The 22172-nt window shown below is 47.0% G+C and overlaps 1 protein-coding gene across 2 annotated transcripts; it reads right to left on the reverse strand.

The window, feature by feature from the left end:
* Positions 1-2044: 2044 nt before the first annotated feature.
* Positions 2045-16061, reverse strand: LOC125718376 (uncharacterized). Of its 2 annotated transcripts, none has more exons than XM_048992199.1 (7): positions 15216-16061; positions 10810-10903; positions 10187-10258; positions 9518-9711; positions 5278-6001; positions 5034-5193; positions 2045-3923 (listed from the first exon to the last, which is right to left on the reverse strand). In XM_048992199.1, the coding sequence occupies exons 1-6, from the start codon at positions 15273-15275 to the stop codon at positions 5051-5053; spliced, it is 1287 nt and encodes a 428-aa protein (XP_048848156.1). In that variant the 5' UTR covers positions 15276-16061; the 3' UTR covers positions 2045-3923; positions 5034-5050. The 2 variants fall into 2 exon arrangements, with proteins under 2 accessions (XP_048848156.1, XP_048848155.1); XM_048992198.1 differs by having other exon boundaries at positions 10187-10261; positions 15216-16060.
* Positions 16062-22172: the final 6111 nt, after the last annotated feature.

The raw sequence follows: 22172 nt of genomic DNA on the forward strand, positions 1-22172 counted from the left end.
TTCAGCAGGGTGACCACAGGTCATGATTGTCGTGTGATTTAGTGATTTGGCTCAATCTCTTTGCCTTGTTATTTACCTCAGCTGGCGTTTAGTGTGCGGTTACAGAACGTCAATCAACGCCCTTCAGATTCGAGAACTGGACAGTGCCATGGCATAACCTTGCTGGAAAAAAAACAGCACAGACCAACACAGCATAGTAGCTAAATAAAGTTTACACTTTTAGAAGGAAAAAAATGGCATCTACCTAATAATTTGTATTTTTGATCAATATGTGCCACCCGGTGGCCATGCGGAAGTACTGCAATTCTCATAAAGCGCCTGTGGGAAAAGAACTGCGATGTTTCCATCTGCGTGATCAATGTTATGATACGCGGTGGCTCCTTTTTTTTGTTTAGAGCTTGAACAGAGGATGGAAAAGACCACGATCAAGATCTTGCAAATTTGGCTTGGACATCTTATGTAAGGTGCAACGACTAGGAGAGAACGGACTTTGTGGGGGGAAAAGGTAAAACCGATGCTTTTAAAATTCAAAATCCTTCTACTGTCAAAGTGGATTATGAATTAGCTTCCAAATCCTGATCATAATGCAATATACTGCATATACGGTATATTCTTATGAAAAGCAATGAAAGACGAAAACAGCCTCCTACACCTACCTTCATGTATATTTAACCACCCCTTCCTCTCGGTGTCTTACACAGACACACGCAAACTGAAGGATGCTTGTGTGCCGGGACAGATTTAGTCTCAAATGGAATAACAGGAAACGTTTCTGCACACCGCCAGAGGAGATAGTGATCAGCCGCATTGTCTGGGTGCATGTGGACGTGTGCAGGGGCTGGAACGTCACGCACTACATCAGGCCGACCGAGAAACATGTCGAGGTGTGTCAAAGAGACTGTCAGCCACTCAGGCAGAAAAAGTGTAGAACTGTACCATGTGTAGACACACTAAAAAGTCCCTCAACAGCAGAATCAAACGAATGTGTACAAATTATTGAGATTATGTGGCGCAACAGGGGGAGATTCGGCTCCGGTGGCCTGACATCAGCAGCATGGCTGCCGTCCACTTGTGGGCGTTATGGTCACTCTTCAGTCACACATAGGGACACGTGTGAAAAACAATAACTTTCTGTCCTGTTGTACAGAAGCGTCTAGTGAATCCTGTGCGTTGTTTTCGCAGACCTATGGAGAATTTAGCGGCAGGCTGATGTGTGGAGCACAGGGCTGGGTCACAAGATGGACTGTGAGCTGTTTTACCTTCACTAGATGCCCTGTGCAAATATGAACATATGCTATACACAAAAAAAGTCAGTGATTTAACACTAAAATAAGCTATCGAAGTATTACCAGTTAGCTCTCCAGTTAGCAACATAAATCCAGTGTTGCGATATACCTCCCAGATGAACTGCTCTGCATTTACACGCATCATTTCCTGGACTGACACATGCCCTGCACGTTAGTATAAGAATGAATAACTTTATCAAACAGCTGTTTTATAATATGGTCACTTTCTGATGAAGCCTCTTTTGTCTGCAGTTCAGAAAGGTGTGACATCTGGGGGGGGGGGGGGGGGGGGGGGGGGGTTTACAGTATGTCCTGGAGATCATCTCAGGAGAAACCGTGGTCCTGGAGCCTGGCCACCGCTTACTGAAGCTGATTCAGCAGTAGGCTCCTGACACCGGGGCAGGTCCGGTCCAAACGGCGCCATGTAGCATCCTAGCATTCTGACAGAGCTACCCGAAGTGCAGTCAGCACTGCATCTCCGGGCAGAAGGGAGCACACGAGCAACACCGTCCTGCGATCTCTTGCCCCCGCGTCTGCCTCCTTCCATGCGCCATGAGCTCACCCCCTGCGTCCAGTACTATCACTTTACGTTCTCTCTCATTTGTCCATCGGGGGGCAGTACTGTAATCGACACAGCAGCCAGCCACTGGAAACATGAACGTTCTTCTGGGGGAATGGAGCAAGCAGGATACTTACCCAGACACAACTCAGGAACCAGACAGTATTTTTAGAACAGACCAGACGTTCACTCACAGGAATCAAGAAGCCCCTTATTTATTTGCTTAGAATATTTCCTAACATAAAATGCTATTAGTTGCAATAACTTAGGTGACACACGACCCTTGAGAATACAACATTCCCCACTGAGAATTAACCCAATGACCTTTCAGCTGCAAAGCTCAACTCCTTAATCACAGCACCACCTGGGAAGGACCAGGGAGGAAACAGAAACACTTCAGCAGTTAAAGCTGTATAAATTCATGGACTTCAGTAGTTAAAGTTGAATTTGTTTCAGCCCCATTACATTCCTTTCGCATTGTTCAAATGCCACTATCATTTAAATTACTCTGGATCAGGACATCTCAATAAATAAATAAATACCTTTTAGGATGTAAAACAATTTACAGTTGTGACGAAAGTCAGTCATGAGAAAGGCAAGGAGTCAGTAATCAGTCAGTAGAGGCTGCACTGTACATACATACATATTTTTAAAGTAAATGTTTAATTATCCCTGACATTTTATTGACTAGCATAACGAAGAAAATATAATCTAATACAATTTATGAGAAACATCTTCTGAAGTCTGTAATTCAAACAATCCTTACATTAACAGTGATGTTTATTCCTGTTAAAATAGCATTAATGAGTTATGATTTCGTTAAAATAACCACCCTTTAATTAATTTCAGTAGGGACTGGAGGATGAAACAGCCCCCATTACATTGTTTTAAAAATAGGTTGAGAAAATACTTTACGGGGAGTGTTGGCCAGCGAGTGCTGTGCAGGGGGGCTTGGCCTCACCCTTCCAGAGTGGTGGCTGTGCTGGGGGAGCTGGTCACTTCTCCGAGGGCCAAGGTCTCCTGCCATTGTATTGCAGTGGGGGTGGGGGGTGTCTGTCACCACTCTCCTGTCTTGGAACCGCAGTTGTTTCCAGAGAGAAATGGAGAAATGAACAAGGCGGACCAAGATCTGAGCACAGGCATCCTGGGTAAAGGTGCGAACTTTTGCTTGGTTAAAAATACTGTGATACCGTGACGGTTCCCTGTAGTGTCTACTGCCTTGTTGCAGAAGAAAACTGTGGTGAGTGTGTATCGTGTGTGTGTGTGTGTATGTGTGTGCGCTCGTGTTAGAAGGGCTCTGGTGGGGGGGGGGGCTCCTCTGCCACACCACACACCACTGACACAGTGACCCAGTCAGAAAAACATGCATGGCTGTCTGCATGTATGAGAACTGAAATCGAAAGCTTTGCAGTCACACTGTTTATAATCACTGAAGCCTGCAGCCATAAATACTAATACTCTGTAAATTACTCCTCCTGAAACAGCTTCAGGCTGCAAGAATCCAGCGTGTATTTGAAATGTTATTGATTCCTCCCTAAACAGGAAATAACAACAGCAGTAATTTGTCGATTAAAGTGATTAAAGGTTACTGGACTGCCTCTCTCCTGCCTCCCATTCTGTCGTAGGGGTTTTCCTCTTCTGGGTCTTTCACGAGGAAACCATCAGTGTTTGACTGCAGCCATCGCTCTTCAGCACCTTCGGCCCCCTGCTTTGCCCTACTGGTAGGCTTACAGCCGGCTTTCCTCTCCCCACAGGGAGAGCTCCTCAGTTTGTGTGTGTTCTACGGCCTTTTTTATTTACTGAAGTGTTTCACAGTCCAGCTCCCCTTTTAAGTCCAGTTTAACCCAAAGCATGGTGTCCTCTAGCACTGCAGGGGCTGCTGGAAGTTCTGAGTGGATCTCTGCCACCCGCGAGTTGCTGTTCCAGGATTTTTGGGCCTACTGGACAATCATTAGTAATACTATAGCTGCAGGCACAAATGTGTTATGTGACTAATGGCAATGGACGAGATTTGAGACGATTCTTCCACGGTGGTCCCTTTCAGCTCCCGAACAGAACACAAGGCAACATCACTGCTCCTGTGCGAAGACGAAGTGAGAAATCACTGGTTAATTAAGATAATTACAGTTCTTAGGCCTCAGACCTCAAAACTCTGATGATAATAATAATACAGTATAATATAAAATATATAATATAAAATAATATAATATGCTACATTGTAATAATATAGAATATCAATAATATTGTTATATAAAAATCTAAGAAATATATAATATATAGTATAAAGATATAATATAACATATAATAATATTGTATTGTACCGTTTTGGCCTGAATATAAGATTATAAGATTATATACCCCAATTATAAGATGACCTCCCGCTTTTTGGCAACGATTTCTAGAAAAGCATTTTTGGAACACCAAATCTTGCCTTAAGATAAATAAAATAAAATAATTTTATTTGATAAGAACATGCAATAAATTAAGAAGCAACCACAGCTTAAAAAATTATCACAAGTGGACGACAATAAGTGTATTCATTTGCAAACATTCCAAAAAAACAAATATATTATTGGCAGAGAGGGGGGTAGATAATGAATATTACAAACTCCATAACCCTTGAGGACGCATAATGCTTTTGATCCAGTAGACCCACATGAAGGGAGTAGTAAAGCGTACTGCGGAGAATACTTGAGCCATATTAATAAATGATACGACAGCTCTTTTAAAATGCATACTACTCTCTTTATTAACAGACAGAGTCTAATTAATACTAGCAGTGGCACAGCCAGGGAAGCCAATAATTTACACTACACTCAGGGATACACGCTAAACATGCGTATTGCCAGGGTGGGAGCGGTCACACATCCGGAGGGACACTCACACTTCCTGACTCTCGCGTTCGTGCAAGAAATCTTAAGGAAAACCTATATTATAGCGAATCAAAAAACTTAGCTCCGGATCAGTTACAAACGATCGTATTTGCTGTCATCTATCCTCCTTTTTATTTATTACCCGAATATAAGACGGCGGCGGTTTTTCAGACGTATTTTGAGAAAAAAAACGTCTTATGTTTGGGGCGACATGGTAATAATAATAATGAAAATGAAAATAAGTTATTGTGAAGGCCTGTTGCCAGTCTCTTCATGCAAAGGCTTTTCCTGGAAGTAACACAGCTGCCTCCTGACCTGTCAGCTTGGTTCTGTCACATCAGCAGCGCCCTCATGGAGGCCTTGCTTATCCGGTTTCGGCTCTTGCGCCTCTTCTTCCTGGAGGACTCCTGACGAGACAGAGGGTGCACCACACTGGAAGCTGGCGGGGCGTGTGCGGGACTGGGAGCTGCTGTCGCTACCAAACAGACAGGGGGCATAAATAGGCAGGTGAACCTCAGCACGCATGCATGGCACGTTAAGCAGAGGGCCTGCCGTCTACCTGCTCTCTCTGTGGTTGTTTGTGTCTCGGCTTGCTGGTGAGGGTGATGATGAGGAGGATGATGAAGATACTGGCTCTGCAGCTGGCTCCGCCCAGACTCCAGCTCGTGCTTCTTCTCTTTACCGTCGATGCTCACCACTCGCTGCTTCTTGTGTGGCTGCCCTGCCGGATGGCCGAGACCCCCCCCTCTTTCCAGGCTCTCGAGGAGCTGGTGCTTAGGGCCGCGTCGGTCCCCCCCTGCGCTATCATGAGCCTGCTCCTGTCTCTTGAGTCCCTCGGAAAGGGGAAGGTCATACTGGGGTGACTGGGAGATCTCAAAATGAGGGAACTGGGAGTCCCGTTGTGACAACTCCTCCATGACGTGGGTGCTGCTGTCTTCTGGCATTAATTGGCTGCCTCCTCTTCCCAGTTGCCTCGTGAGATTGAGGGCCGGCAGACCCAGAGTGGGGGTGTGGCTGGACCAGTCAAACCCCGGTTCGGCACCATCTGCAAGCTGCACCTGTTGGTTTCGTTTCAGCTCGTCTTGGCGGTGCAGCTCCTCTTTGGAGTGACCTTTGGCCTTAGGGTACCAGGGGGTTTGCCTCTGAGCGGGAGGTTTTGCTGGTGTGGTCTGGGGAGCCACTAGGGGAGCAGACCTCTGGCAGTGACACTCCACGTGGTCCACGATGGGAATGACGGCCTTCTCGTAGTAGGGCTGCTTATTGACATATTGTATCTTCATCACCTGACCGGGAAGAAAGAGAGTTATGATAGAATGAACGGCAGAACAGAGTTATGTTTAGGTTACTGAACCTAAAACGACAAGAAAACATTTTCGTAAACTGAAACAAAATAAAAACTATGATTAAATGAAAACACTAGATATTGATTCCCAAACTAAATTAAATAATAAAATAAAAGAAAATCAAATGTCAAATACTTTCCTTTGCTTTAATGGCTTTTAATACTATTTACAGTAAAATATATCATAACCAAAGATGGAACAGAGTCACCAGATAGTTTTCCAGATAGTTGAAAAATACTCAGTTGTAACATTTCTTACACTGACTTCATGCACACATATTAATCATAAATGAAGTATTATTTTAAGTGGGATATACAACAGAACACTAAAGCGTGCTGATGCATAGGTGCATGCATAGACTGACATTGCTTTTCTTTCTGATTATTAGTTAGGCTAATATCATATTTTTAATAGAATCATTATGTATTGTGATGATTGCTACATTTTCATATTGTCCCATTTCACTGAAAACTGATGGCTTTTACTGTATCTACGGTAATGATTTTTTATCTTTAATGACCATTAGCAATACCTGAAACATGTTTTGCCCATTTTGAGGAGATTAGTGCATAATGTGCACTGTGTGTTTGTGGTAGGATTCTCTGAAGATCAGAGATGGAGAAAAGCTGTACTTTTAGTCTATCCCTTGAAGAATATGACAAAAATTGTTTTCTAAAACTATAATATCAAAAAAATCATCACCCTCACCTGTAGATAGCGGGTGTCTGTAGGGGGGATGTACCTGTAGGTAGCTGGTGTGTGTGGGGGGACGTACCTATAGGTAGCAGGTGTGTGTAGGGGGGATGTTCCTGTAGGTAGCGGGTGTGTGTGGGGGGATGTACCTGTAGGTAGCAGGTGTGTGTAGGAGGGATGTACCTGTAGGTAGCGGGTGTGTGTGGGGGGATGTACCTGTAGGTAGCGGGTGTGTGTGGGGGATGTACCTGTAGGTAGCAGGTGTGTGTAGGGGGGATGTACCTGTAGGTAGCGGGTGTGCGTAGGGGGGATGTACCTGTAGGCAGCGGGTGTGTGTGGGGGGATGTACCTGTAGGTAGCGGGTGTGTGTGGGGGATGTACCTGTAGGTAGCAGGTGTGTGTAGGGGGGATGTACCTGTAGGTAGCAGGTGTGTGTGTGGGGGGATGTACCTATAGGTAGCAGGTGTGTGTAGGGGGGATGTACCTGTAGGCAGCGGGTGTGTGTGGGGGGATGTACCTGTAGGTAGCGGGTGTGTGTGGGGGATGTACCTGTAGGTAGCAGGTGTGTGTAGGGGGGATGTACCTGTAGGTAGCAGGTGTGTGTAGGGGGGATGTACCTGTAGGCAGCGGGTGTGTGTGGGGGGATGTACCTGTAGGTAGCGGGTGTGTGTGGGGGATGTACCTGTAGGTAGCAGGTGTGTGTAGGGGGGATGTACCTGTAGGTAGCGGGTGTGTGTGGGGGGATGTACCTGTAGGTAGCGGGTGTGTGTGGGGGATGTACCTGTAGGTAGCAGGTGTGTGTAGGGGGGATGTACCTGTAGGCAGCGGGTGTGTGGGGGGATGTACCTGTAGGTAGCGGGTGTGTGTGGGGGGATGTACCTGTAGGTAGCAGGTGTGCGTAGGGGGGATGTACCTGTAGGTAGCAGGTGTGTGTAGGGGGGATGTACCTGTAGGTAGCAGGTGTGTGTGGGGGGGATGTACCTGTAGGTAGCAGGTGTGTGTGGGGGGGATGTACCTGTAGGTAGCAGGTGTGTGTAGGGGGGATGTACCTGTAGGTAGCAGGTGTGTGTGGGGGGGATGTACCTGTAGGTAGCAGGTGTGCGTAGGGGGGATGTACCTGTAGGTAGCAGGTGTGCGTAGGGGGGATGTACCTGTAGGTAGCGGGTGTGTGTGGGGGGATGTACCTGTAGGTAGCAGGTGTGTGTAGGGGGGATGTACCTGTAGGTAGCGGGTGTGTGTAGGGGGGATGTACCTGTAGGTAGCAGGTGTGTGTAGGGGGGATGTACCTGTAGGTAGCGGGTGTGTGTGGGGGGATGTACCTGTAGGTAGCAGGTGTGTGTAGGGGGGATGTACCTGTAGGTAGCGGGTGTGTGTAGGGGGGATGTACCTGTAGGTAGCAGGTGTGTGTAGGGGGGATGTACCTGTAGGTAGCGGGTGTGTGTGGGGGGATGTACCTGTAGGTAGCAGGTGTGTGTAGGGGGGATGTACCTGTAGGTAGCGGGTGTGTGTAGGGGGGATGTACCTGTAGGTAGCGGGTGTGTGTGGGGGGATGTACCTGTAGGTAGCGGGTGTGTGTGGGGGGATGTACCTGTAGGTAGCAGGTGTGTGTAGGGGGGATGTACCTGTAGGTAGCGGGTGTGTGTAGGGGGGATGTACCTGTAGGTAGCAGGTGTGTGTAGGGGGGATGTACCTGTAGGTAGCGGGTGTGTGTGGGGGGATGTACCTGTAGGTAGCAGGTGTGTGTAGGGGGGATGTACCTGTAGGTAGCGGGTGTGTGTAGGGGGGATGTACCTGTAGGTAGCGGGTGTGTGTGGGGGGGATGTACCTGTAGGTAGCAGGTGTGTGTAGGGGGGATGTACCTGTAGGTAGCGGGTGTGTGTGGGGGATGTACCTGTAGGTAGCGGGTGTGTGTGGGGGGGATGTACCTGTAGGTAGCAGGTGTGTGTAGGGGGGATGTACCTGTAGGTAGCGGGTGTGTGTGGGGGGATGTACCTGTAGGTAGCAGGTGTGTGTAGGGGGGATGTACCTGTAGGTAGCGGGTGTGTGTGGGGGGATGTACCTGTAGGTAGCGGGTGTGTGTGGGGGATGTACCTGTAGGTAGCAGGTGTGTGTAGGGGGGATGTACCTGTAGGCAGCGGGTGTGTGGGGGGATGTACCTGTAGGTAGCGGGTGTGTGTGGGGGGATGTACCTGTAGGTAGCAGGTGTGCGTAGGGGGGATGTACCTGTAGGTAGCAGGTGTGTGTAGGGGGGATGTACCTGTAGGTAGCAGGTGTGCGTAGGGGGGATGTACCTGTAGGTAGCAGGTGTGCGTAGGGGGGATGTACCTGTAGGTAGCGGGTGTGTGTGGGGGGATGTACCTGTAGGTAGCAGGTGTGTGTAGGGGGGATGTACCTGTAGGTAGCGGGTGTGTGTAGGGGGGATGTACCTGTAGGTAGCAGGTGTGTGTAGGGGGGATGTACCTGTAGGTAGCGGGTGTGTGTGGGGGGATGTACCTGTAGGTAGCAGGTGTGTGTAGGGGGGATGTACCTGTAGGTAGCGGGTGTGTGTAGGGGGGATGTACCTGTAGGTAGCGGGTGTGTGTGGGGGGATGTACCTGTAGGTAGCAGGTGTGTGTAGGGGGGATGTACCTGTAGGTAGCGGGTGTGTTTAGGGGGGATGTACCTGTAGGTAGCGGGTGTGTGTGGGGGGATGTACCTGTAGGTAGCAGGTGTGCGTAGGGGGGATGTACCTGTAGGTAGCAGGTGTGCGTAGGGGGGATGTACCTGTAGGTAGCGGGTGTGCCTCAGGGTGGGAACACACTGCAGGCTCTTGGTGTTGCAGCATCCTGAACAGCGCTGCACCTCTACACACGGTGGCCACAGCAGGAAGTTGGCATTGCGACGATCCAGCATAGTGCGGGTGACCTCCAGCACCTCTGTCCGCACTTTGCAGAGGGCCTGCTGAGCGGGTTGGACTCCTAGGGCACCACCAGAGACAGCTCAGAGCTCATCACTGGGGTCTGAAGGCTCATGCTTAGCTACCGCTCACCAGGACGAGCGCATAGCATCATGGGGCATAAAATGTGCATGTGTTTGACTGATTTTGAGCTTTAGTAATTGATAGAAAATCTTCAAAAACAATTCATTTGTATTCATCTGTTTTTGAGCCATAATGGAATGAGAAATCATTAATCACATTATCACAAACGCTCTCATCTATCCATCATCTATCACAGTGAGTAGGGGCCTAGCCTCCCATCCAGGATGCACGCTGCCCTGTCCTTCTGGGGATGAGCTCACTGTGAAAGATGATGGGAAATGTGTTTGTGTCAGGCATGATTCACATTGTTTACTCTCCGTGTTTAGTAGCACATATACCTTATTCACGTATGTTCACTGTCAAAGTGTCAGATGCATATTGAGAAAGACAGACCCAGAGAGAGACAGGCTCACCGAGACTCCTGGGTATCCGACTGATGGTTTCATTGGACTGTGTGTCCTTGTGTGATGGACTGTTTGGATCCTCTTCTGGGAGAGAGGGAGAGAGAGAGAGAGAGAAGGGAGAAGGCATTAACATTGTTTAATACTTAACATAGAAGTTAATATTTAATCTGTTTCTAGCTGTATAAACATAAGTGGGTAATACAGTCAGTGAGATATGTGGGCTCAAGCAATCAATCGACTGTTATAAGCAACCATTGTACTGAAGCAGGAGGATGCCAAGCTATGTGTATGTAAACCCATGGGAATGCATGCTGATTAGCAGAAGCGCCGAGCATAATACTGATTACAACCTAAAGGTTTAGCCTGCCTGTGTTCTGTAATAGCTACGTGCATGTATACCATGTTCAAGACAGACATGGTTTTGCTATATGTTTCACTATATGGAAAAATATAACCTGAAGTTTGTCTTCAGGAGGACAGGTGTCCATCATGTATTATTCAGTCATGCATTATTTACATCGGTGGGCAGGCCAGGTTCTTAATCACTAAGCCACGTGCTGGTGTTAGAGCATCAGCAGAGGTATGCTGTCGCGTCAGGTTGTCTGTGTTACAGTATGAGGTAGCTGATTTACCTACGGAGTCAGTCAGCAGCATCAGACGCAGGTCCTCCACCGAGGACACGGGGCTTCTCACCAGCTCCACCAGGGCAATAGGTGCCGGATCCCCCTTGAGTAAGAAAAGCCCGTCAGAGATACAAACGCACTGGCTCCTGGCCACACAACCTTTCTGAATCTACAGTCTGTCAGGAGCTGACAGAATCACATCAGAATCAAACGCACAGGTACAATGAATGCATCCTAGTGCACACCTTATTTAGACAGGTACATACAGCATGATGCCTCATTCAGACAATGTCATACACTGCAATGTTTACCTCAGACAGGCATGTATACCATGAGGTATGCCTCATTCATGGTACGTACACTGTGAGGTGTTCCTCAATCAGTTTGGTACGTACACCATGACATATACCTCCATCAGACAAGTATTTATACCATGAGGTATGCCTCATTTATGGTACGTACACTGTGAGGTGTACCTCAATCGTACTGGTATGTACACCATGACATATACCTCCTTCAGACAGGAATGTATACCATGAGGTATGCCTCATTCATGATACGTACACTGTGAGGTGTACCTCAATCAGACTGGTACGTACACCGTAACATATACCTCCTTCAGACAGGAATGTATACCATGACGTATGCCTCATTCATGGTACGTACACTGTGAGGTGTACCTCAATCAGACTGGTACGTACACCGTAACATATACCTCCTTCAGACAGGAATGTATACCATGACGTATGCCTCATTCATGGTACGTACACTGTGAGGTGTACCTCAATCAGACTGGTACGTACACCGTGACATATACCTCCTTCAGACTGGAATGTATACCATGAGGTATGCCTCATTCATGGTACGAACACTGTGAGGTGTACCTCAATCAGATTGATACGTACACCGTGACATATACCTCCTTCAGACTGGAATGTATACCATGAGGTATGCCTCATTCATGGTACGAACACTGTGAGGTGTACCTCAATCAGACTGGTACGTACACCGTGACATATACCTCCTTCAGACAAGTATGCACACTGTGTGCCTCATTCAGAGAGGTGCATACACTGTGAGGTATGCCTCATTAAAACAGGTCTATACACTATGAGGTATGCCTCCTTAAGACAGGTCTGTACACTGTGAGGTATGCCTCATTCACACAAGTATGTACACAATGACATGTGCCTCATTTAGACAGGTATGTACACCATGATATATACCTCATTCAGACAGGTACATGTGCCATGATGTATACCTCATTCAGACAGGTACATACACTGTGATGTTTACCTCAGACATATCAATTTATCGTGACATATCAATAAATTTATACAGCACAGTTTTAACCACATGGTTTGCAAAGTGCTGTAGTCATTTAAAAGAAAGGAATCAAAAAAAGCATTCACAAAATCACAAAAAAATGAACAATAGAAATCAATCAAAAAATAATATTGTAGCAATATAAATAAGTATATAATTTGGGGACCTAGCCCCAAATTCAGTGAGGACTCTTGCCCATACAACACTGGGGTCTCTAGCCCCTACCACACGGAGTTTCTTGTCCTTACCACAACTAAGACTTTAGCCCCTATCGCACTGGGAACTATAGCCCCTATTTGTTCTGGGGGGAGCGACCTCTCATATTTTCCAAAATTAATGAATAAAATAACATAGAGCAGTTATAACCTGCAGTGTAGAGTACAGGTGCACTGTGCCGTACCCGGAGGTATATGAACAATCAGAAATTCCACATCAGCAGCAGAGCGACAGAAGCTGTGGACATTTCCACATAGGTGAGGAGGCATACAGTAGGCAGAGAGGTGTGAAGATCTGCATTCCTAACTCCCTGCCAGGAGTCACGGGGCAGACAGACAAACAACAAACAGGTTGACAATTAGGGTTAAAAAGCCACTGTTGCCCACAGTATTCAGGCAGAAGACTCAGGGAGTGATTTGAAACACCGCCCTTACTCCGCTGCTGTACCCTAATGTTTCACATTGTGGCACATTCCCTTGTAATAATAACGTAATGGATTATGTGGCTTGACGACGAATTACACTCAGCCAACTCATACAAACCCAAATGGCCTGCACCCGGTGAGTCAAAAGACATGGAGGTTTGGCCATGAATGTTATCTGTCAAATGTATGGTCATTGGGCTTGTAAAAGGCTGTTTTGATTGCTGCCTTTACAACATACGCAGCTGAATTAGCTATACGCCACGGTGTACATACCTGTCTGATTTAGGTGCACATCACGGAATACGTATCTGACTGAATGCAGTATACCTCATTCCAAACATAACAGAATGGCTCAGGTCATTTCCAGGTTAATCGGGAACAGACTCACCATGTCAGTGTTCCTCATTAGTGTAATGCTAATGAGACTGTGTTTATGCACAGCCAGCTCCATGAAACACGCTATTGGTGCAAATGTCAACACTGAAAGCCCTTCTAATAGCATTCCTACCTGTCACTTGGCAGAGTGTCATGCACAGTAAATTGGCTGAGGTGTGCAGCGTGTGATAGAGTCTGCCTGCGGGTCTGTGTTGTTGCATGCAGTGAAACCAAGCCTGGGTCTGTCTGTCAGGCTCAACGCTTCATTATGGAAAGTCTGGTGTGCCATCGTAGTGGCCGGTCAGTTACGGTGGCTGTTCCCCGCAATGTTTTCCAGGACTTGTGCTTCAACAGAAGCACACCCCCGATTAAGCCACACGATCCATTTTAGCTGCATTATGTCATTTAAAAAGCAACAGCGTGGAAATTCACATCACGCCCTGTGTTCAAGCACAGGAGACACGGCCAACAGGTCAGTATAGCAGGCTGCTTATCAGAACCGCAGTGCAAAAAAACCTGGGAGTTTTTTACGAGGAGCCAGAGCAACTGAGGAATGTCAGGTGTGGGCTGTAAGAGGTGAAAGGTGAATTGCAAAGAGGAGTAATTATGGGTCTGGCTCACTGCTGACATGCAGATACAAAGCAGGCAGTCAGATACTGACAAGCACGCACACACTCACATCGTATCACTGGGGATTTTCCCATAGAGTCTGTATAAAACATTTTTTTCCCAATCGCCACATAAGACAAAACTCTGAAAACCTTCTGATCTCCAAACCTTTAAACATGCAAACACACCTCAGCTCACTACATTATAGAAGTTCAGTGAGGCAAAATGTATCCACACATATTCATTGTACCATACAAATACATGCTCTCTCATACAAGTTCATTCTGTGTGACAGAGCCAGCCAGCTGTGATCGCTGCTGAAGTGGTGCTTCATGGGCAAACCAACAAGTCTCCAGGACATACACAGCTGTAACCCTGTCCCAGAGTAAACCTTCTCCACCTCAGTAGAACTACGGCTCACACAAAGCCTCCATTACACAGCAAAGCTGTTCAATTCCAGCTATCACTTCTGCCAGTACAGTTGTTCAGTCTCGATCAGTGGCGATACTCTAACCCTCATCTGGAAAATGGGCATATATTTAAGGACACCATCACAGAGCCACTCATCAAGCTCAGCTACATTTATGACAGCAGGTCTCTCCTGACTCATCTGTGTACCACATCTGTAATGGGGATTGCATGTTCATTCGAGAAGAAACCAAGCTAACTGCAGAGTTTTCATGTTCTTCTGCTTAACTTTAAAATATAACACCATTTTAACCTAATTTATATGGCTGTATAATTTACTGCAGGAGGTACAAGGGATTCACGGGATTTAACCCAGAAACCTTCTGGATTCCTTAACCACTCTGCCAGTCCGCTGATTTTGAAAAGTGGAGAGGTGCAGGAAAAGCAGTGATTATAAGTCGCGTGTAAAATACTTACTCCTGCTTTCATGGAATTACACAAATTAAAATTGCTTTTTGACATTGCACCAAGTGAAAAACCGTGACCAGAGGACATTTCACTTCATTGCTCAGGGCGAGCTGTTAATCACAGTGTCAGCTAAGTAATGCTACCAACACACAGGAATCTACTCCCCAATACATCGATATTACTCTGTTCCATCAAATGGGTATCAGCCATTGTGAAATGAGTAGTGGACCAATTATAATTAATATATGCAAACATAATTAATACATCTTATATTACAAAAAGTTCAATCGTAATACACATTATGTATTACTAACGTGCCTCATAACTATGCTGTCATAATCCGAACGGTGTTTACCGTTTCTGTCAAACTAAAGATATTCATTTTTTATGTCTGTGCGCGTTTCACTCGGAGGAAGATCATACAGCGGCCCCTGACGAGGGATTCCTAAATACCCCCTATTTAACAAAAAAAAGTAGAAATTAAACACGAAATTAATTAAATTGATTACCAAAACACGTTGTCGGGTGAGGGCTCTATCCTACCCTAGAGCCCAGCTATGCGTGCAAGGGGCGCGATGCGCGGTCCTACCTCTGCGCTAGCAAGCCGCAGATACGCCAGCAGCGTCAGCTGCAGAAGCCGCACGCTCATCTTGCCGCCCGACGTGGAGCCTCCGCGAAAGGCTGCTCATTTATGGCAACTTCGCTTCCCAGCGCTTGGTTCAAGGACAGCGGCTCGCAGCGCCTACTTCTCCCGAAGACGCTCTTCTCCTGACAATATCCGATTACTGTCTTACTTCACAGTGTCTAGTTTCGGGTTTTTCTAAATCCCAGTGTGAATTAACACAGGTCAAGATGAGTCGATGTCCACCGAAGAAGTCACTTTATTTCACTTAAAATGTTCTTGAAAAGTGTCATATGTCCGTGAAGAAATATCGAAGATTATCACCTTTACGGTTTATATGTGAGAGCTTATTTAAGAGATATATGACAACTGTCCCCGGTAGGGTGTAAAGCACCTCGGACGCGCAACGAGAGCATTATTCATTCCTGAAAGCAATGATCTTCGCAACAATGTAATATTATAAAAGCATTTTCATCAATGAAAAACCGGTAGGCTACATGACCTACACATTTGTTCCTTATATGATGATCAAGGTGCCATCAAGATTCAAGATAAGATACCGTACTAGGCACAAACAAGCGTACATTAATCCGATAAAATTATACTTTTGCTACAGTTTGGTTACTCCTGCACGTTTTCTTCCTTCCCACAAACCGCCGTGAGACGCGCTGTTAAATGAAGCGAAGAGCGACGCAGCTACTTCTTATACTGCTGCCCCCTTTTTTATAAGCTTATCAACTGCGTCTCGGGTCCCCGTCGTTTCGGGGCTGTTCCTCTCCGATTCGGCTGAACGACGGGCAGCTCTCCGACAGTTTGTGTCTCTCCCGCCCCTTTAAGGCTGGGCCATAATGTCAGTATTAGGGACTAATGCTGCCTTCAAGTCCTACTCGGAAGATCCGACTAGAGCTGGAAAATCGTAATTGCGATATGAGGCGTGTTCAAGTGGTCAAGTGGTCAAATGGAGGCGATAAGAAAGCTACTTTTTGTTCTGCTGTATTTTTCGTTCCTCCAATGCCAAAGGGCATTTGTAGCGTTAATAGAACTTTTCGCAATCACTAGTTTATACAGCAGGTAGCTAACCAGTTACATATCAAATATTGAGACAAAAAACTTATTCAGGGTACACTATTTAATAACAATCTCCTCAACATTAAAAACAATTCAGTTTTGCAATGTTCTTTCAAAATAATTTGCCTTCGACAGTGGAGCACCGCGCCATGATCATTATACTGACACACCCCCAACTCGGCAAACTCTGGGCTTAAAGAATATCCCGAGTTTCCCCACTGATAAATACGACTTTGTAGTGACGTACATGTCCTCTCCAACTTGTATTTACGATTTCCGACGTGAAGGCAGGGTAAGGCAGGTTCTCTAATAGGAAATGTTAAATGCAGATGTTTTAAAGGAGGACACGTGCAATGAAAAGTTCATGCTGATATATATATATATATATATATATATATATATATATATATTCATTTATTTTATATAACAGTTCCGACTAAGAAATCTGTTTGGAGAAGTGGAATCCTATAAGTGCGGTTATCAGAGAATGACTCTCAGACATTTTAACTCAGCTGTACCACTGCGATTTACAGGTGTGTTAAAAAACCTCCAATCACGTTTATTCTTTTGTGAAGGGCAGACACTTTGTGATTGTGTTGTGACATTATATAACAATAAATTGAATTGAATTAATGATACAAACATATGCATGTTAGATGTCAATATCTAAATAAGTTCATTATTTTAAGTTAATAGCCCCCTGTAAGAGAAAAGAATTGTTGAAAAGGGCTGTTTCACAATATTGGCGTACGTCCAGGAACGGATTACAGACCGGGCCAGGGCCGCTGCCCAGGGGCCCTTGGGGTGCAGGGGGTCCGTGGGGCCCCTAGCCCAAAACAATTTGCAACGCTTATCAACAATGTATTTTCGTTTGTCTATTTTAGAGGGCCTACATTCTTTGATCCTCTGGGCCCCTGACCCTATAGGGAGGGCGTTTGGCTGCCAAGGGCCCTTGAATTGTGGTGGTTGTGCTGGTGGTGGTGGTGGTGGTGGTGGTGGTGGTGGGGGGGGGGGCCCTCGCGAATGTTTTGCCCAGGGGCCCACACAACCCATAATCCGTCCCTGCGTGCGTCTACAGATTGCCATGAAGCGTTAAGAGAAAAAAAAATGCGCTTGAATTGTCGTGTTCAGCAATTTTACATTCTTTTCTTTTCACAAGTGCCAATTGAACGTCTGTCTGCTCGTGCTTTTGATAAATCAGTCGATGTAAAATAGGTGCCACTGTGCTCTTTGCCGAATGTGGTAGACCAGCGTATTGCATGGCTCAAATAAACTTGTGATCAACCTCTAGTAAAGAGGCACGCAAAAAGAAGAAAAAATAACTTCCTTCAACTAACTTATTCAGGGAATGGTTGCAACTTTGGTAAAGTAGGTTGTTATGGGAAAGAAAATCTCGAGTAAAATTTAAACAAAAACAAGGTGTAATATTTTCATCCATCCATCCATCCATTTTCCAAACCGCTTATCCTTCAGGGTCGCGGGGGGTCCGGAGCCTATCCCGGAAGCAACGAGCACGAGGCAGGGTGTAACATTTTCAGATTAAACTTATTTTTTCTCTTTATATTGGGGTGAAAAGTTAACAAGCTTGAGTAAATGTAGTAACTATTTTAATTTACCGGCATGCAAGTATACAGACCTGTCATGTTCACATGCTACTGTATGTGATTGATGAAGTGTGACCATTGGTTGTGACCATTTCATGATTTGAAGACAGTGAAGAAAAACATACATCCATACAGCATACATCCTTCTGTTTATTACCTCAGAGGATGTGGTTGGATGCCCAGGACTGTCTGCAAAGGGCAGCGAGCTTGTGGTATTTCCATCTGCGCAGTCATGAAGAGATGAGTTGTGCCACAAAGGAACGGATCAGGAGATCAAGTCTGGATGAAGGGTTGTTGAACAGTTATCAAATCCAAATCCATCCTTTCCTCTCTTTAGATCTCTTTCGTCTGCCTGGAGTTGTAATGATCATGCCTGGAAGCACTGGAAAAAACGCTTATTTTGACGTTGTGTGGACCATCCTTTCGGGTCCCACAAGGGAAATGATCGCAGCCGAGGCATGCTGTTTAATTTTATTAAAATCTGTGACTAGAATAAAAAAGCTACAAATGCCAAAGTCTTGTATTTTGTTTGGTTACTTATGGTTAGGGTTGGGTGGGGGTTAAGGGTGTCATTTCTGGGATTAGGGTTTTGCCCATACAAATGAATTGATGGTTCCAATAAACACCCATCCATCCATTTTTCAAACTGCTTATCCTACTTGGTCGTGGAGGGTCCGGAGCCTATCCTGGAAGCAATGGGCAGGAGGCAGGGAACAACCCAATTTAGTAACTCCAATTAGCCTCAGCATGTTTTTGGACTGTGGGTGGAAACCGGAGTACCCGGAGGAAACCCCACGACGACATGGGGAGAACATGCAAACTCCACACACATGTAACCCAGGCGGAGACTCAAACCCGGGTCCCAGAGGTGTGAGGCAGCAGTGCTAACCACTGCACCACCATGCCACCCCCTATAAACATATGAATACAAAATGTATGAGTATGTGTGTGTGTGTGTGTGTGTGTGTGTGTGTGTGTTTGTGTGTGTGTGTGTGTGTGTGTGTGTGTGTGGGGGGGGGGGGTATACCGCTTTGAGGTTCAATGCAAGGGGGTTTTCCATCCATCCATCCATCCATCCATCCATCCCCTAAGTACTTATCCAGCCTTGTGCTTCGTGCCTCTGTTTGGGATAAGCTCTATGCAGCAGTGGGGTTCTGATTCATACTCTAATAGAAATATAGTTGGTATTATTAATGGGAATATTGGGGGAAAATAGGGTTTCCATGAATTCAAAAATGGTATAGGAGCACATTAACATAAAAGAAACGATCCAATGACTGTGAATGATGGCGCAGGAAGACATTAGGCTTCCGATTTCCCTGGTGAAACAAGGTTAGGGGGCTGACAAGCAGCAAGCTGCATTGTTTGCAGTACTGTACCCAAGGAAGCTAAAGCATTCTGCTAAATGTGTAGTATACATAGTAGGTCATACACAGACAACTGTTTGTGAGGAAGTCTAGCATACCAGTGCAGGAAGGGTCACTTTGCCGAAGGCAAGTTCAGGCAGGGTGGATGAAGTGAGGAGTACAGGCTGGCCACAGTTCAGCTGTGAACCTACTTTTGAATGCTGGTAAAAGATTTGGCAGTAAACCTGACATTTTCTGTAGGTATAAATGCTGGTAGCAAACTTGCCTAGTAAACCAGATAAGTGATGTAATGCATTAGGTCCAAGTTGTAGAGAAGCTTGCAGTTGCCAGTGATGGTGGAAAAAGACAACACATATTCATAATGAATCAAGCTGGCTCTGATACCCCTGACCCCCATTAGAAGCCTCAAGAGTTCTCAGATTTTTGGAGAGTACTGTCATTTTTTAACAGCAAATAAGGCTTTCTCTGTTTGGAAGAAAAGAGTGGTTATACAAGGCAGGACTGTGTGTGTCAAAAAAACCTCAGTATTGACTTGTTGCTTTTATACTGTCTGAATTACTGCATATTGCTTGCCGTTCAACTTGCTGCTGACTGTAATGCTTGCAAGTGTCCCAGGGACTATGGCAGAGTAGGAACCCGCCTTTTGATCTGGAATTCCACTCAGGAAATTGCCTTTTCAGATATGGAGGAGAACCCACAAAGGTGGCCTTTTTCTTGCCAGAAATGGACACATTTTTCATTCCTGCTCTCTCATGTTGGTAAGGGTGGAACCTGCTCTTTGTTGCAAAAGGCAGGGCTTTCTTTTATTCTATATTTCACTCCTCAGTAAAGTTACTACAGTTAGACAGCATAGCTGCCACGAAATTTGACTTCTGCAGTAAGGGGCCTTTCTACGCAGGGCTTATTGCAGCAGAGGTCTGCATAAGTTTTCTGCCAAAGTCTGAATAATAAAAGTGAATACACACACACACACACACACACACACACACACACACCCATGCCAGCCCTGGCGGCTGATGAGCCGCCTCCTCAGGTTCCTGTCCCGGCGGCCCATTCCGGCGTCCGATGTGCCGCCCTGCGAGGGCCCAGCTGATCCCCGCTCCCTCGGACTCCCTGGTCCCCGCTTCCTCTGGCTCGGCCTTCCTGGTCCCTGATCCTTCAGCGGCAAGTCACCTGTCTTCCTTGGCCCCAGCCCCTGTCCCTGAGGAGGTCCCTGATGGCCTGACTACCGCTCCTCCCTCCTTAATGGAGCTGGAAGAGGAGCTCGAGTGGGACCCCTCAGGGGGGTCACCTCAGCCACTGCCCCCTCATCATGGCGGATCCAGGTCAGGTCCCAGTCTGTCAGTCTCCCAGGGAAGGAGAAGACACTGACGCCGGGATTGGGTACCACCCGTCCAGTTCTCTGGTTCACCTTCGCTCCCCTTGATCTGGGGTCGACGGTCACCTACGGATCTTCTGACAGCTGTGGCTGCGTCCCCGCCTGCCGTGGCTACGGTTCCCTTCTCCCCTCCGCCGCAGTCCCCTTTGCCTCCCTCTTCGCTATCTCCACCAGCTCCTTCGCCGTGCTCCTCGCTACTTTCAGCGCCCCCTTCAGCCCCTGCTCTGGCCTCATGGTCGCCTGCTGCTGCGGCGGCCTCCACCTCACGCCCGCTGAGGGTCCCTCCAGTTCTCTGGTTCCCCTTGCCCTTTGGTTCCTTGCCCCCCCCCACATTTATTCCCCATCCTGCTTCACCATCAGTCCCCTCTAGTTCCTTCACATCCCCTAAGTTTGCTGCCCATCCCTCCGTGCCTTTGTTCCCTTCTGGTCCCTCTGTGCCCCTGTGTCTCCTCCTCATCCCTCTGTGCCCCCGTGTCTCCTCCTCGTCCCTCTGTGCCCCTGTGTCTCCTCCTCATCCCTCTGTGCCCCTGTGTCTCCTCCTCATCCCTCTGTGCCCCTGTGTCTCCTCCTCGTCCCTCTGTGCCTTTGTTCCCTTCTGGTCCCTCTGTGCCCCTGTGTCTCCTCCTCGTCCCTCTGTGCCTTTGTTCCCTTCTGGTCCCTCTGTGCCCCTGTGTCTCCTCCTTGTCCCTCTGTGCCCCTGTGTCTCCTCCTCGTCCCTCTGTGCCCCTGTGTCTCCTCCTCGTCCCTCTGTGCCCCTGTGTCTCCTCCTCGTCCCTCTGTGCCCCTGTGTCTCCTCCTCGTCCCTCTGTGCCCCTGTGTCTCCTCCTCGTCCCTCTGTGCCTCCGATTGGTTTGTCTGCTGGTGGTGTCCCCTCTACTGTCCCTGGGCCCCGTGTTTCCTTCTTTGGTGCCCCTGTGTCTGTCTGTGTCTTGTTGTCTGAGTTATTCTCCTTGTGCCTCTTCCGTGTGTCTGTGCTGTTCCCTGTGTCTCATTGATGGTTTTTTGACTTGTGTTTCCCCAGGTTTCCTTGTACTGGTCTCGCATCTTCGCTCCCCTTAGGCATGCCCAAAGTGCGCGCCTTTGGAGGGGGGTCCTGTCCTGCCCCGATCGTCCACTCCTTCCGTGTGCCACGCCCCCTCGTTAACCCCGTGTGGATTCCCCTGGGTTTACCAGCTGTTTCTGATTGTTGTAATTATTCCTACGTATTTAGTTCGCGTTTCAGTTTGTTTCCCGAGTCCGGTCATTGTATTGTCGCCCTGTGTATACCTTCCTTGCCTTCTATTAAACCCCCTGTTTTCCCGGACTCCTGGCATCCTGCGCTTCTCTCTGTGCTCCCGGCGCCTTAGAGCACAGCACATGCGGTATGACAGTATGAATGTCTGTTTATTTGGTAGTTCTTCTCACCTATGTGCTGCTTTCCCATCATTTCCAGTCAGTAACCCTCACAGTATTGCCCTAACTGCTCCGTACTGCTTTGTAACTTACTCGGGAGATATTGCGATCCAAG

This window comes from Brienomyrus brachyistius, chromosome 22, assembly GCF_023856365.1.
Source record: "Brienomyrus brachyistius isolate T26 chromosome 22, BBRACH_0.4, whole genome shotgun sequence".
In the NCBI taxonomy this organism is placed as follows: domain Eukaryota; kingdom Metazoa; phylum Chordata; class Actinopteri; order Osteoglossiformes; family Mormyridae; genus Brienomyrus; species Brienomyrus brachyistius.

What these genes read in the sequence shown, in the direction of transcription:
- LOC125718376 (XM_048992198.1), bottom strand. Translation starts at nt 15,275, where the DNA reads ATGAGCGTGCGGCTTCTGCAGCTGACGCTGCTGGCGTATCTGCGGCTT. An exon ending in GCTGCTGACTGACTCCGTAG is followed by an intron (nt 10,262 to 10,809) that starts GTAAATCAGCTA and finishes CCTCTCTCCCAG; the next exon opens with AAGAGGATCCAAACAGTCCA. An exon ending in GGCACACCCGCTACCTACAG is followed by an intron (nt 6,002 to 9,517) that starts GTACATCCCCCC and finishes CTTCCCGGTCAG; the next exon opens with GTGATGAAGATACAATATGT.